The sequence below is a fragment of the Anomaloglossus baeobatrachus genome, chromosome 4 (assembly GCF_048569485.1).
Source record: "Anomaloglossus baeobatrachus isolate aAnoBae1 chromosome 4, aAnoBae1.hap1, whole genome shotgun sequence".
NCBI classification, from domain to species: Eukaryota; Metazoa; Chordata; class Amphibia; order Anura; family Aromobatidae; genus Anomaloglossus; species Anomaloglossus baeobatrachus.
This window is the reverse complement of record NC_134356.1, coordinates 477,592,453-477,607,871: the sequence shown is the minus strand read 5'-3', so window position 1 is coordinate 477,607,871 and position 15,419 is coordinate 477,592,453. Positions and strand designations below refer to the sequence as shown.

General features: G+C 40.7%; 1 protein-coding gene across 1 annotated transcript in view; it reads left to right on the top strand.

Annotated features, from left to right (window-relative positions):
• The window catches only part of LIPC (lipase C, hepatic type), a 324,937-nt gene extending 309,752 nt beyond the window's left edge, over positions 1-15,185 (top strand). Inside the window, exons 8-10 of the mRNA XM_075342733.1 lie at positions 5,635-5,755; positions 8,202-8,411; positions 14,844-15,185. Of these exons, the coding sequence (XP_075198848.1) occupies positions 5,635-5,755; positions 8,202-8,411; positions 14,844-14,958 (446 nt within the window). The 3' untranslated portion in view covers positions 14,959-15,185. The remainder of the gene's footprint in view (positions 1-5,634; positions 5,756-8,201; positions 8,412-14,843) is intronic.
• Positions 15,186-15,419: the final 234 nt, after the last annotated feature.

Genomic DNA, 15,419 nt, shown 5'->3' with positions numbered 1-15,419 from the left:
ACAAGGGGAGGAGGAGGAGTCACATAGCACAGGTCCGGGAGGCATGTACAGCAGGAAGGCATCTGCTGCACCTCTTCTGCTATGACTGGAGCACAGCGCGCTGTTTACCCCGCCCTCAAGGTAAACCCTCAGCATGCGAGCACAGTCCCGGGTTCAGTCTAGAATGTATGGGCTGTAGTCAGGTTCCGAAAAGAGCCCGTACATTCTAGTACGGGCTGCAATCAGGATCTGTAAATAGCCCATACATTCTAGTATCTACCCATAACGCACTGGGATTTTAAAGGGCCGGCGGCTGGCAAAAGCGCAAGTGCCGCTCGAGCACTGGGGTAGCCTGGAATGTGCCCGGGGGCCGCATTAAATGTCATCGCGGGCCGCATACGGCCCGCGGGCCGGAGGTTCCCCACCCCTGCTTTAGGTCCTTCCACAACATTTTAATAGGACTAAGGGCAGGGCTTTGATCTGGCCATTCCAAAATGTAACTTTATTCCTTTATAAACATTAGTTTCTAGAATGACTAAAGTAAAATATATCTTTGTACCGTGTTAGCCAGTAGAGATAAAAAAATTGTTTAAAAGAACAGAGAGTTCTCAGTGGTTGATACCTTTTTTTATTAAAAGGTATCAACCACTGAGAACTCTCTGTTCTTTTAAACAATTTTTAGAATGACTAATCCATTTTTGATTGTTGTCTTGCTGCATGACCTGTCATTTGACATTCAGTGCATGGATAGATGTCCTGACATTTTCTTTGAGAATTGGCTGGTATAATTCAGAATTATGTTTCAGTAGTTTTTATTTTATTTTTTATTATATTGGTCCATCAATGATGAAAAGCCGTTACGGCCCAAAGGAGTTATGTTTTTATACTGTCATGCAGGGTTTTCCTTTCTTCAATCATAACAAAGCGCTTTTGATCTCAAGTGCTCTCAAAAACATTGCTCCAATTGCTTTTTGGCTTGTCGAGGTTAGGGTACTTTCATACTACGTTTTTTTTTAACATGCTTTTGACGGACGTCAAAAAAACGCAAAACACATATGACTGGATCCTGTTGAACGCATGCAAACGCAAGTGTTATTTTACAGGATCCTTTCACTTGCAGTTTATGGGCAGGCATTGGAGTCATGTGATCGGGAGTCAGTCGAACTTGACCTGACAGCCTGCAAATGCACACGCCGCTGTTGAAGGGAGAGGGGGAGAGCAAGAGGAGAGACAGAGGAGACATAAGGATAGACAGGAGAGAAGAGAGGGAGAGAGGGGAGAGAGAAGAGAGGGAGAGAGACTCTCTGTGATCACACCAGGCTGGTTTCTGGGCATGCTTAGTAGAGCACACAGGTAGCGTTTTTGAAAAAAGTTAAAATACTGCAAGTAACTGGATCCTGACTCTACTGCACGCAACCGCATGTGAACGCATGTTGACGTGAGTCCATTGCAAATACATTGACATGAAAACACATTTGTACTGGATCCGTTTTTGTTTTTAAAAAAACGTTCAGGACGCATGTTAAAAAAAAAGTAGTGTGAAAGTACCCTTATATCTTTAGAAAACTACAGACAGGCAGCAAAGTTCTTTTCAGAGAACAGTGGCTTTTCTCCTTGCAATCTGGTCATGCACATAATTGTTATACAATGTCCTTCTGATGGTGGCCTTGCTAACATTAGCTAATGACAGGCCTTTAGTTGTTTAGAGGTTTACCTTGGGTTCCTTTGTGACCTTAAGGACTATAATGCACCTTGCATTTGCAGTGTTCTTTGTTGGTTGACCACTCCTGGGGAGTGTAATAATTCTTGCTCCATTTCTATACAAGCCATCTGACTGTTGAGTCATGAAGACCAAACATTTAAAAGATGGTTTTATAACCTTTGCAAGCCAGGCGAAGATCAACAACTCTCCCACTGAGGTCTTCAGGATTCTCCTTTGATTGAGCCGTGATACATTTCTACAAATGTGTTCAAAGGTCAGACTTCAACAGATGCCTCCTCATTCTTTCACTAAAACATTTTCGCCTGATTGTCACCCAATTGATTGAAAATACCAGAATCTAATTTCACCCATTAATTATCTGTCAATCCTAAAGATTCACATACATTTGCCACTCAGACATGTGACATTGTCATTTTTGAAATGAGGAAAATGATCCAGTCATTTTTGTTTTGCTTTTTTTTTTTAATTTGATTTTCTTAATATACTATTAGCACATATGTGATATGATGTAACTTCAGGACAAATCTACCAAGAAATATGGAAAATTCTGAATGGTTCGCAAACTTTTAAGCAGCACTAACTCTTTTGTGGTATTGTTATTTTGTTAGTTGTACTTTTTTTTATCCCACCCATTATCTTGCATTGCAATGTGAGTTACTGTATTAATATTTGCTTTGATAAATGAAGAACCATGACTCTTTCACAGCACATGTATACAATGTTCTATGCTTGTATTTCTTCGTTCCTGAGGTCACATACCCATCTACCTTGCTCAGGATTCTCCCCTAGAGGTAATAGCTCAGTGAACTCCTCCAAAGAAATTCGGGAAAGATCTTTTGATTCTTGTTTTGACTTTGAAGATGCATAACCCAGGGTTACATCTCCACTTCTGTTCTTTATGAGTCTGGCCAGCTCACTTTATCTTTATATGCCTCAGGCAACACACTGCAAAATGTTTCCTACCAGAAACTCAATGTACCTGTAAATTCAACCATGTAATTTAGTTTGTGCATTGCCTGCAAAGGATAAGAATAAATTATAAAAATAGTCATTATATAAGTGGATTTCTGGGAAAGCTGAGGAATCGCAGGTTTTACCTATGACATATTTTTAGCAGACGTTGTATAATCAGATACAGTTGTCAGATTTGATGAGTTATGTCTGTTTGTCTGCGTTACATCTCAACATCTTACCCAGAAGCTCAAGTCGTCTGGGTTATGACCTAGTTATGGCTTCATGATATTTAACGTATTCTAATCTGTAAAACGAGCAATTTTGCAAAGACCTTTCTTCTTTCTTTCTAATTATAAAGAGAAGCAGATTTGCCCGAGACTAATACTATATGCTTCTAATATAAATATGCGCACAGGAAGCTGCTGCCTGAATCCCAATGTGCAAGGCTTTATTGTACCATCCCCTCTTTGTGAGCCAGAAGGAACATATGCAGGCGCCCAGCCAAGCACGGGAAAGTCTCAGTAATTGCTCTCCGACACCTGAAAGCATTTCCATTCTGCATACAGACTAACATTTATAGCCATAATTAGTCTGCTGAGGACTCATTGTTACTCCACAAATCAGTAACTGCTACAGAACATTTGTGGTTCTACATTGGAATATACATTAACTTCTATCAGATGACAGAGGTGGGAGCCAGGTTCTCCAAGTACAAATTACCAATCCTAGAATGGATGGTCACGGATGCTTTCCTTGAATTTCCAACATCTTTCTGCAGGCAAAGACTGTTTAATGAAAGGTTTTTGTGAAGGAGAAGTTAAGAAGAGAGTCATTAGGAGTTGTCAACAATAGTTTACTAGCGCTTCAGATATCTACATCTTTGGCAGGAACAGGCACATTTTTACATATCTAGAAGAGGTTGGACAAGAAAATGGCAAAATCAGATACAAAAATGGTAAACCAAAGTAGATCACTATAATATGCTAAAACATCTAATGAAAGAGGAAACTGCTTGCTTTTTAAGAATTGAGTGATTTTTTTTTTCCATCTAGGACATCTCACAAATTTCATTGTTTGCCTCTAATTTACCAAGTCTAGGAATTGGGATTATTTTGGGCAAGAGACTGGTGGGTTTACATGTAATGGGTTAAAATTAATCCCTTATGGACCGGGCGATTTTTTTCATTTTTGCGTTCATTTTCGTTTTTTCATCCCCATTTTCCCAGAGCCATAACTTTATTATTTTTCAATTTAAGACTTGTTTTTTTGTAGGATGAGTTGTACTTTTGAATGGCACCATCCATTTTATCATATGATGTAATAGTAAGTGGAAAAAAATTCCAAGTGTGGCAAAAAAGCAAAAAAAGGTTTTTACCATAAAATTGACCTGGCAGTATGATTCTCCATGTCAGAATGATTATGTAGATATTATGTAGATACCAAACATGTATAGTTTTTGTTTTAAGCGTTGAAAAAAAATTCAGAAATTTTGGGAAAAAAAAAATCTGACTTGTCCCGTGACTTACCGAGAGTCGTAACGTTTTCAATTTTTGAGATATGGAGCTGTGTGAATGCTTGTTTTTCTGCTTCTGAGCTGTGATTATTGATATTATCTTGGGGTATATATAATCTTTTAATCACCTTTTATTACATTTTTTTGTTGTTGAAGCGGCTGAAAAACTGCAATTCTGGTATTTTGCTTTTTTCTCGTTACGCTGTTTTCCTATCAGATTAATTTATTTTATAATTATTTGGATAGCTCATACTTTTATGATTGCAGCAATAATAATTTGAACATTTTTATTTTTCTTCATATTTTTAAAACATTTTTTTTCTATTTTGTACTGTATTTAATAGAACCTGCAATAGTCTGATCACTTATTCAATTTACAGCAATGTCACAACATTGCTGTATATTTTAGAAACCACATTCTATGAATGGCAACCATGATCTAGCTTTCACAGGAGTACTGAGATGACAGACACAGGGGTCATGAGCTGAATCCTGGCTGTCATCACAACACATCAGCATCCTGCAATGGTACCGATGAGGGGTCAGAACAGTGCAACCGGTCAGTGTGTGTTAAATTCTGCTGTCAGAGATTGACATCGTCGTTTAACAGGTTAACAGCCTTGGGTGGGACACCACTCCACCCACAACTTTTAGAGGCACATGAAGGCTAAATTATTCAGCCTTCATCTGCCGATAAAGATGCAGGCTCAGTGTGCGAGCTCGCCTCAAATGGAGGGAGACAAACCATTACGTAAATAGCACATCATAGGTCATTAAGGGGTAAACAACCACCGATCATTAAATATTTACCAACCTATGGTCATTTAATAGCCTGATTAGACAGGCAGAGAACACTTAAAGAGACGGTCAGCACAGAATGATTGTTCAAACCAAGGACAGGTGCTTGGTGCATCATGGCGGGACTAATCATTTAAAGCCATAGTCAGGGCTGTCAAAGCAGAGGGGAAGGTGGAGATAGAGGAAAATAATCAGATGGGAAGGTATATTTAAATGATTAGCCATGCCATGTTGCATGTGCACCTGTACTTGGTTTGAACATTTATTCTGCACTGACAGAGTCCCTTTAATGATGCTCAATGAATGATCTGCAATAGATCTTTCAATGCGCATAGGCTGCCATAGTTCTCAGCAGCACGTCCTGTTTACACAGGACACTGCTGAGAATGATGATCTTCTGTGCAGCGCAAGAAATCATTTCACCAGATGGAGTGTTTTACTTGTTCATCAGTTGACCAGTTGCCTATTTACACCTAAAGATACCATGAAATGAGTATTCCTAGGAAAGCTCAATTCATGATAATCTCTTTGTGAAAATGCACCATTACAATGGCTTACGGCCTCAGCATTAAGGTAAAAAACCTTCACTGTAGATCTTATAAACAGTAATTTATAGGGAAAGACTGCCTAATATCACTCAGAAATACTTTTGTATTGATTATTGCAGCTTACCATTACCAATTCAAGATGCAAGTAACCAATCACCTTGCAGACAAGCAGCTATTTCCTCAACTATCGGCATCTCTTACTGGAACTAAAGATGATGTAAATGACATATCTTTAGAAATGTGAGTATTTTCCTTAGTCATATAAATTTTCCCTTTTGCACAAAAAAAAGTATGAAGTAAACAAACAAAATGCAGCTTCTCCAACAAACGTGATGTAATTTATCTTTCACAATTGGTTTGGATTTTAATCCAGATTGGGAAAGTGGAAGTATTATCATTGTCATACAGGAGCATGCGTCATTTCCATATATTATATAGATAAACAAAATGTAACTAAAACCTATAGACAAAAACGTATTATGTATTGTTCCATATTGTATTAGATCTCAATACTTTGTTCACAAATACCCCGGTAATAAGTAGTTTGTTGGGCATGATATCAGCTTCTCATACAATAGAACTGTAGGAAGAACAAATGATAATGCAAAATAAAAAGAATTGAAAATCAAGGCTGGGGATAAAATGGGGTTGCCCAGTATTAGAAAAATTACTATGATTTTTCCCCTTGTGATAGCTTGGTCTTGTTCATGGGATGAATCTGATATTGCAGGAAATGGGAATACTCTAGCGATGAGAAGGTAAATATTTGTGAGGCGCAGGCACTACAATGCTCGGGTCTCAAACAAAAATCTCAACATTGAATCCAATTTAAATTTTGCTGAGAGGTGGTCACCATAAACCACCTACTCAAGTGGCACTACTCAACGGCATATCAACGAACTGGAGAACAAAGAGTATATGTGCAACATATGACAAATCTTTATTAAGAAAAAAACACAATAGACAATCATTAAAAGACAGGTAAAACATCACCACAATGAATCATCTGGGGGATATAAGATTGTTACAGAATAAAAACAGGGTCTTTCTCAGAAATATACACAAAACATTCCAGATACCCAGGATAAGTTAAATCCTGCGAGTAAAGATTGTATTGGTATCACGAAATAAAGTAAAAAATGAATCTGGTAAATCTGAGACTCCTAGTCATATATAAAGATTACTATTTAAAATGAAGAACTAGAATCAAGTTCTACATGCACCACCCAGGATAAGTGATTATATTAAAAACATAACTGTCAATAACAGACTAATCAAGTCCATAGTCTAAGAGCATAGTAACCACATATAGATCATGATTGTAACTAACCGTTAGAGCTCCCAACCAAGGACAGGATATTACCTGGGTTTATGGTGCAGAGAGTAAAACAGGGTTAGACCTTCAGTTTGGAGAATCCCCGGAGAGGAACCTGGACTTCATCGACGTGCGTTTCGCACGGTGAGACTGCTTTTTCAAGATGGAGAAGCACTATATATGACTAGGAGTCTCAGATTTACCAGATTCATTTTTTACTTTATTTCGTGATACCCATACAATCTTTACTCTCAGGATTTAACTTATCCTGGGTATCTGGAATGTTTTGTGTATATTTCTGAGAAAGGCCCTGTCTTTATTGTGTAACAATCTTATATCCCCCAGATGATTCATTGTGGTGATGTTTTACCTGTCTTTTAGTGATTGTCTATTGTGGTTTTCTCTTAGTTAAGATTTGTCATATTTTGCACATATACTCTTTTTTCTTCAGTTTGTTGAAATGCTCGGGTCTCGTAATGAGCAGTTGGGCGCTTGGGACAGGCTTGACTTGTGTACAGAGTATAATGGAAGTCAACTGGGAACTCGAGCATTTTTTCCATAATATCATCCGGAAAAATGCAAGAGTTCCCTATTGACTTCCGTTATACTTGTTACATAAGTTGAGCCTGTCCAAGTGTCCAACTGCTCGCTACGAGTACCGAGCACTGGACCATGGTAGCACTTGCTCCTCACTAATATTTACCATCTCATTACTGGAGTATTCCGAGCGTCCAAGTGCTCGTTTCAAGTACCGTGCATTGGTGCATGGTAGTACTTATTCATCACTAGTAAATATAAAACTTCACTTTTATTGCAGTGATTCAAAAAATTGTGACTGACATATCACAGAGGTTAGGGCAGACTGACATGTTTCAGAGTTCAAGCCTTACTAATGGTATGCCATGACTGAGGCTTGAACACTAAAACATATTGGTCTGCCCGAACCTTTGATATGTCAGTCACAATATTTTAAATCGCTACTATAAAAGTGAAGTTTTATATTTGCCTTCTCATCGCTGGAGCATTCCTGTTTCCAGTATCTGCCTCGACCTGCACCAGGGCAGCTCCATACGAGGACTCCATTCCCAACCAGGTGCAGAGCAATGAAAGTGGTGAGCTGACTTTTTTCTTTTGGTTACTTAATCTGATATTGAAGCTCATACCCACTGAAATAAATGAGATGCTAAAAATATGATATTCAATTCAAAATTTCATTAGAATAACGCCAATTATTGAGTGCACTTTTACAGTTTACAAATCTTTTCACCACATTGAACATGTTAAAGAAAGACCGATAACAGAATGTCACTTTGTTCTTTGTGTTCGTATGTGGTTTATGTTATGTTGTAAAGTTATTATATTTTTTCCTAGTTCTGGAGGCATTGGGGAGAGTGGAACCTACACTTTCCTCGTCAACTTAGACACTGACATTGGACATGTCATGATGATCAAATTAAAATGGGAGGGCAGTAAAGACATTAAGAGTTTCTTGTACAGCCTTCAGAAGAAGATTTCTTGGGACACACTCCCTGGACTCCTTGTAAAGAGAATAAATGTCTTAGCTGGAGAGTCACAGGAGAGGTTAGTACCTGGAGGGCAACTAAAAAAAAAAAAAATTTTGAATATGTGTAATTAATTTAGTTCATTATATAATAATCCATTTTTAAGACACCATGAACTATATAACAAATGGAGTTGGGCGAATTTTAATATTAATGGCAAATCACTGGGATGTTGTTAGGATATCTTGGCCCCACTGCTTGGCACCGCAAATGATCATATTTCCTTTGGTATCAAAGTTTTAAAAACCATACATCCATCACACACTGATGGCAAATCCTAGAGAATAATATTACCAGGCAGACACAACCACGCAAACAGTTTTCAGATTTCAAGCACAGGTATAAAAAAGATAATTTTTAGGGGGAGATTCAGCAAAGCGTTTAAGCTAGAAAACTAGATTAAAATGCATTTTAAACACGTAAAATTTTTGCACAGTGCATAGTTGTCCAAACACTGTGTGACTTTTGCCATTTTCACATAAGTATGAAGTAGCCCTGTCCAAATAGGCAGAGCTTGGGAGGAGCTTCTGTGACCGCCCATCAAACTCTGCAGGACCTCTGGTGGGTTGTTGTTTTTTACACTAGAAAAAGCATTTCACTGACACACAATGAAGGTTAACAATTCATAATGAATTTGGGGCATCCTACTCAATAAAACCAGAGCATAAAACGCCAGTGTTAAAAATTGTAACATTGTGAATTCTTAGGGTCTTATTCTTTATTTCTACATATTGTTGAGGGACATTTATCTGAAGTTTTCTGTACTCAATGATTAGAATCTGTATTCTACTATTATGCACCACCAAGCGTCAAGCGGTGCCAACCATCTTACTACTAATAATCTGTTTGTTCTTCCAAATAGGATATGCAAATTTCCTCTTCAGAGAGGGCGTGGACTTGAACTCTAGTGTCACCTATTGGAAGTAGCAATCCTAAAAGTCAATACCAACACTTTTAACAAGCCTTGCTATATGACTTAGGATATAAGCCAGTCCAGAATCTTAATTAAATTAAACCGAGATTCTGGTTTGGCTTATATCCTAAGTCATATGGCAAAACTCGTTAAAAGGTCGATATTGACTGTTGGGATTGTTACTTTAAAAAGGTGGCAGTAGAGTTCAAATCCTCGCCCTCTCTGAAGATGCAATTTTCATAAATAATTTCCCAGGGGAGCATGTAAGGCGTTAAGTGTCCTCATACTGGCATGTCAGTAGAAACCTTACTCCTTAGATCTCCTTCCAAATTTAAAATGTTGGTGCACTGCAATAAACATTAAACACTCCCCAAAACATTCCCTCGTTCACCAATTTATTGAAAAGAACAATCAAATCCGGGTGTGGCGTAATCCAATAAGAGGGTCACATGACGATCCGTACCATAGTCAATGTCCCAGTCAATGAAGAACAGAATGTTCCCCATTGGCTGGGAGAATAGTGCAGTGACCTGAGCTATCATCAATAGGTCAGCCCAGGTCACTGCAGGGGATGACGAGCGCTGCCATCAGGAGGTTGGTTGAGATCATTACCTGCTGTGATGATCTCCTGCACTCTTGACGTCAGCGCCGTCACTGACTTCCATTGCCCGCCGCGTTCTCAGCAGTATTGCGGGAACCCGTGATGTCACTGCTAGTGACAGTCTCGGGCCGCTCGTGAGACATGAGAACGCGGTGAGCATAGAAGGCAGTGACAGCGCTGATGTCAGGAGTGCAGGAGATCGTCACTGCAGGTAATGATCTCATCTAACCTCCTGACAGCAGCGCTAGTCATTCCCACGGCTGCCCGCACTGCAGTGTGAGAAGCTGGTGATACTGCAGTGCAGGCAGACACTGATACACTGCAGTGCGAGCAGCTGCGGGGCTGGCAGAGAGCGGGACACAGACTGCACGGGCACCCGACGGAGGTCACACGGAAGTGCTTCCGTGCGGCTTCCAGGGATTTTGCAATGGACATACGGCATCTCATCAGTGCTTTCAAATGTATCAGCATCTGTGATGCTGATACATTTGAATGTGCGATTCTGAGCAGGGGGCCCGATGCTGGCAATGACACCATGGGCAGCCACCGCCAGGCCCCTCCCCTCAGCTCACAGACCCCACAGCAGTGCCGGGAGAGGTTGCAGGGAGAGTACGGAATGCGGAGGAATGTGTGGGAGGGTGCAGGAAAAAGGGGCGGGGACTCCACGCACTGTAACCGCCCAGCAGGGCAGCAGCATGCTGTTCCCAGATTTGCATGTCAACATGGTCCTGCCCATGTTGACATGAAATGACCGGAGGAAGCAAAATCACGGCAGGAGTGGTCACATGACTGCTCTGAGCCGGGGGAGAGGGGCTGACAGCAGGGCAGGTAAGTGGTCACTATCTATTTACCTGCCCCAGTGCAGCCCAATAGTGAAATAATAAAAAAGTCAAAATAAGCCGAATAACCCCTTTAATGGTTGGGTCAAACTTGGCTTGACATTAAGAATCTCAGGCATAATACTAGCTGATAAAATACAGGTGTTATTAACCCCTTATTACCCAGCATGCCACAGGCTACCAGGGCCACTGGAAGAGTTTTATACAGCACCAGAAGATGACGCTTCTATGAAAGCGCCATTTTTTGGGGCGGCTGCGGACTGCAATTCGCAGCAGGGGGGCCCAGAAAGCTTGGGCCACCCTGCGCTGTGGATTCCAATCCCCAGCTACCTAGTTGTGCCTGGCTGGACACAAATCGGGCAAAGCCCATGTCGGTTTTTTTTTGTTTTGTTTTTTTCATGAAATTTATGGAATAATTAACAAAAGGGTTTCCCTATAGCTGCCTGCTGTGCCTGGCTAGCATACAAAAATAGGGCAAAGCCCACGTTTTGCATCCCTGGATTTTCCATTGCCAGTGAAGGTTACACCAAGCAGGGGGGGTTAGCAAGCAGTAGCTGCTTGGATTACCCTTAGCTACCAATAGAAAATGCAGCAAGAGCCCACACTTTTTTTTTATTATTTTGTTAATATAACTAAAAAGAAAATGGGTTTCCCTGTATTTTGATCGCCATTCAGGTAAAGCTAGGCAGCTGGGGGCTGGGATTCTTGGCAGCCTGCAGCCGACCTTGGAAATGGCGCATTGTTTCTTAGCGCCATTTCCAGGTGCATTACCCGACTCATCCAGCGGTCCTAGTGTCGTGTGGCTTGCTGAGTAATAAATGGGTTAATATTAGTATCCCCTGGACCCAAACTGTAACACAAGCTTCCCAGGAAATCGAGTGTTCGGGGTCATGTGCACGAACACCATGTGTTTGGTACGGACCCTTGAACTTTACTAGTAACGTAAGGCCCCCATGCACATACTATGGTTGTTGGACGAATGAGCTTCGACCAATCATTCAGCCAGCAACTGACTTGGCTGTCTCTCCCATACACAGGAGCACTCAATTGTCTGAGTGTTCCAATGCTCTGTATGAGAAAGCTGAAAACAAGCATCTCTGCTGGTCGCTTATCTTAGGGAGAATAAAACGATTGGCAGTCTGAAATTGGACATGCCCAACCTAACATCAGTTGGCCTAAGCCTCAATACATAGTGTCTACCAAATGTGTTAATATCGGTGGGTGCAGCTGAAAGTCTAATGTGTATGAGGGGTATTCGGACTGTCAAGTAGGCATCACCTACAGTCTTCAAGGTCTGCCATGTTTGAACACTGTCTCTTGCTTTGAGTATGTTGAACAAAGTCCAGTCTTCCCATCAGGCAGCTTGATGAGGGAGCATGCTTTAGTCTAGCAATTCTGAATAAGTCATAAAGGAACATCTGACAAGTGGCGTGCACCTCACCACAAATCTTACTCTAGTGCTTGCTTCATACTGGCCACTAAATCAAAGCAAATTTGTGGTGCTAAAGGCCAAAAGTCGCATCATTTTAGTGCAAGCTCGAGTTGTGCCAAAATTTTGAGAATTTTAAAACTATACAGTGGCATGTAAAAGTTTGGGCACCCCTGGTCAAAATTACTGTTATTATGATCAGATAAGCAAGATTAAGATGAAAAGATCTCTGAAAGGCATAAGGTTAAATATGACACATTTCCTTTGTATTTTAGGCAAAAAAAAAAAAGATTACATATATGTGTGTATATATATCTTTTACACTTTAAATATTCCAAAAGGGAAAAATAGGCTAATGCAAAAGTTTGGGCACCCCTAGAGTTTTATGTGCTCAGATAACTTAGACCAAAGTTTCAGACCTTAATTAGCCTGTTAGTGTTATGGCTTGTTCACTATTGTTAGGAAAGACCAGGTGATGCAAATTTCACAGTTTTATAAAAACCCAGACGCCTCTAACCTTGTGCCAAAAATAGCAGCATTGGGTTCTTCTCAGCAGCTGCCTAGCACTCTAAAAATGAAAATGGTAGTGTCCCACAAAGCAGACAGGAGGCTATAAGAAGATAGCAAAGCGTTTTCAAGTTGCCCTTTCCTCAGTTCGAAATGTAATTAAGAAAAGGAGCAACAGTGGAGGTCAAGATAAGGTCTGGAAGACCAAAGAAAATTTCTATGAGTGCTGTTTGTAGGATTGCTGGAGAGGCAATCAGAACCCCTTCTTGACTGTAAAAGACCTTCAGGAAGATTTAGCAGACTCTGGAGTTGTGGTACATTGTTCTACTGTTCAGAGACACCTGCAAAAAATGAACTTTATGGAAGAGTCATCAGAAGAAAACCTCTCCTGCATCCTCACCATAAAATTCACAGTCAGAAGCACGCAAAACAAAATCTAAACAAGCCTGTTGCATTTTGGAAACAAGTATTGTGGACCGATGAGGTTAAAATAGAATTCCTTTGGCGTCAAGAAATGGATAAGGAGCCTAAACACACATCAAAATTCCCAATAGGAGCTAGCTGAAGGTTGTACAATGGCCCTCACAGTCCTCTGATCTGATCATTATTGAAAATTTGTGGCTAGATGTCAAAAGAGCAGTGCTTGCAAGACGACTCAGGATTCTCACAGAACTGGAAGACTTTTCCAAGGATTAATAGATGAAAATTCTTCAAACAATAACTGAAAGTCTCTTGGCTGGCAACAGAAAAAAATTTACCGTACAAGCTGTGATACTCGCCAAAGGGGGTTCTACTAGGTTCTAACCATGCAGGGTGCCCAAACATTTGTAGCGGCCCATTTTAATTTTTGTTAATTTTAAAATGTAGAAGATGAAAATATTTTGTTTTATTGGTTTCTTGCCTAAAATACAAAAGAAATGTGTCATCTTTAACTTTGTCTATTAGAGATAATTTTCTTCAATTTGCTTAAAGGGAACCTGTCATCAGAAATTTCGCCCAAAAGCTAAAAGCTTCCCCCTCTGCAGCTCCTGGGCTGCATTCTAGGAAGGTCCCTGTTATTATTGTGCCCCATGTGAGACCAAAATAAAGCCTTTATAAAGTGCTACCTTTTTGTATGCAGCTTCTGTAAATGGGACACGGGGGCGGGCTCTCTGCCGTCCGTTATTCTGCCCCCTGGTCCTGTATGCCGCCCCCATCGCTCCTTTCCATATCTGATGCACCGCCCACTGCTCCAGCCATCCCCGCGCATGCCCAGTGCCAGTCTCACAGGACTGAGCAGTGTGACCGCTGGTGACGTGTGCGCAGGCAAGTGATTATGGGCGGGACGGTGACTGTTATCAGCAAGTACCCGCCCATAATCTCGTGAGCGCGCAAACCTCTCCAGCGGTCACACTGTGCTCAGTGTAGATGCTAGACTGTATGGGCTGCTTCCAGGGATGATGTCCCTTTGTCACGTGATAGTATTTTGAACACGCCCCTATCACGTGACAAAGGGACGTCATCCCTGGAAGCAGCCCATACAGTCTAGCATCTACACTGAGCACAGTGTGACCGCTGGAGAGGTTTGCGCGCTCACGAGATTATGGGCGGGTACTTGCTGATAACAGTCACAGTCCCGCCCATAATCACTTGTCTGCGCACACGTCACCAGCGGTCACACTGCTCAGTCCCGTGAGACTAGCACTGGGCATGCGCGGGGATGGCTGGAGCAGTGGGCGGTGCATCAGATATGGAAAGGAGCGATGGGGGCGGCATACAGGACCAGGGGGCAGAATAACGGACGGCAGAGAGCCCGCCCCCGTGTCCCATTTACAGAAGCTGCATACAAAAAGGTAGCACTTTATAAAGGCTTTATTTTGGTCTCACATGGGGCACAATAATAACAGGGACCTTCCTAGAATGCAGCCCAGGAGCTGCAGAGGGGGAAGCTTTTAGCTTTTGGGCGAAATTTCTGATGACAGGTTCCCTTTAACTGTTCACAATAAAAGTAATTTTGACCAGGGGTGCCCAAACTTTTACATGCTACCGTAGCAGGTCTAATGGGTAATGATGATGTGTATGTCAATCCATTATTTTAGATAAGCCACTTCTTTCCGGGTATAATTATTCCTTTAAGCTAATTCCTTCTTTACCTAATACATTTTGATAAATGTTTTTCACAGAATAACATTTTGTGCTGAAAATGTTGATGACTTTGAACTCCATCCTGACCAAGAGAAGACCTACGTGAGATGTTTAAGAAAACTAAAGAAGAAAAAATCTCCAAAATATCTGTAAATTATCAAACGGAGAGAACGAATTACAAGATATCTGCTGACACAATTATTTTACTAGATAAATCCTGTTTAGAAAGATCTGGAGAGACCCTTAAAAGCCAACTACCACATTGTGCCTAAAGATATTCCCGGTACCTAATTTTTAGGCATATTATTAAAAAATAAACTTCTAAATGTGAAACTAATTTTCTTATCAATACTTTACATCATGTTTTACAAATACTTAAAATAAAGCATCATTTTCCGTTTGGAGGTTTGTCCTATTTATTTTTGTCTATATATCATTGCTTAAAAATGTTCCACTGGGTAGGAAGGCAAGTTTTAATATCTCCAATATTTATAAAATACAAACCTTTCACCATACAGAAGGATTATAAAAGATTAATTTGGTTTTAAAGAGGTATGTTTCAAAATGTATTACATGCACAATAGCGAATGGCACATGATAACTAGAGGTGGGCA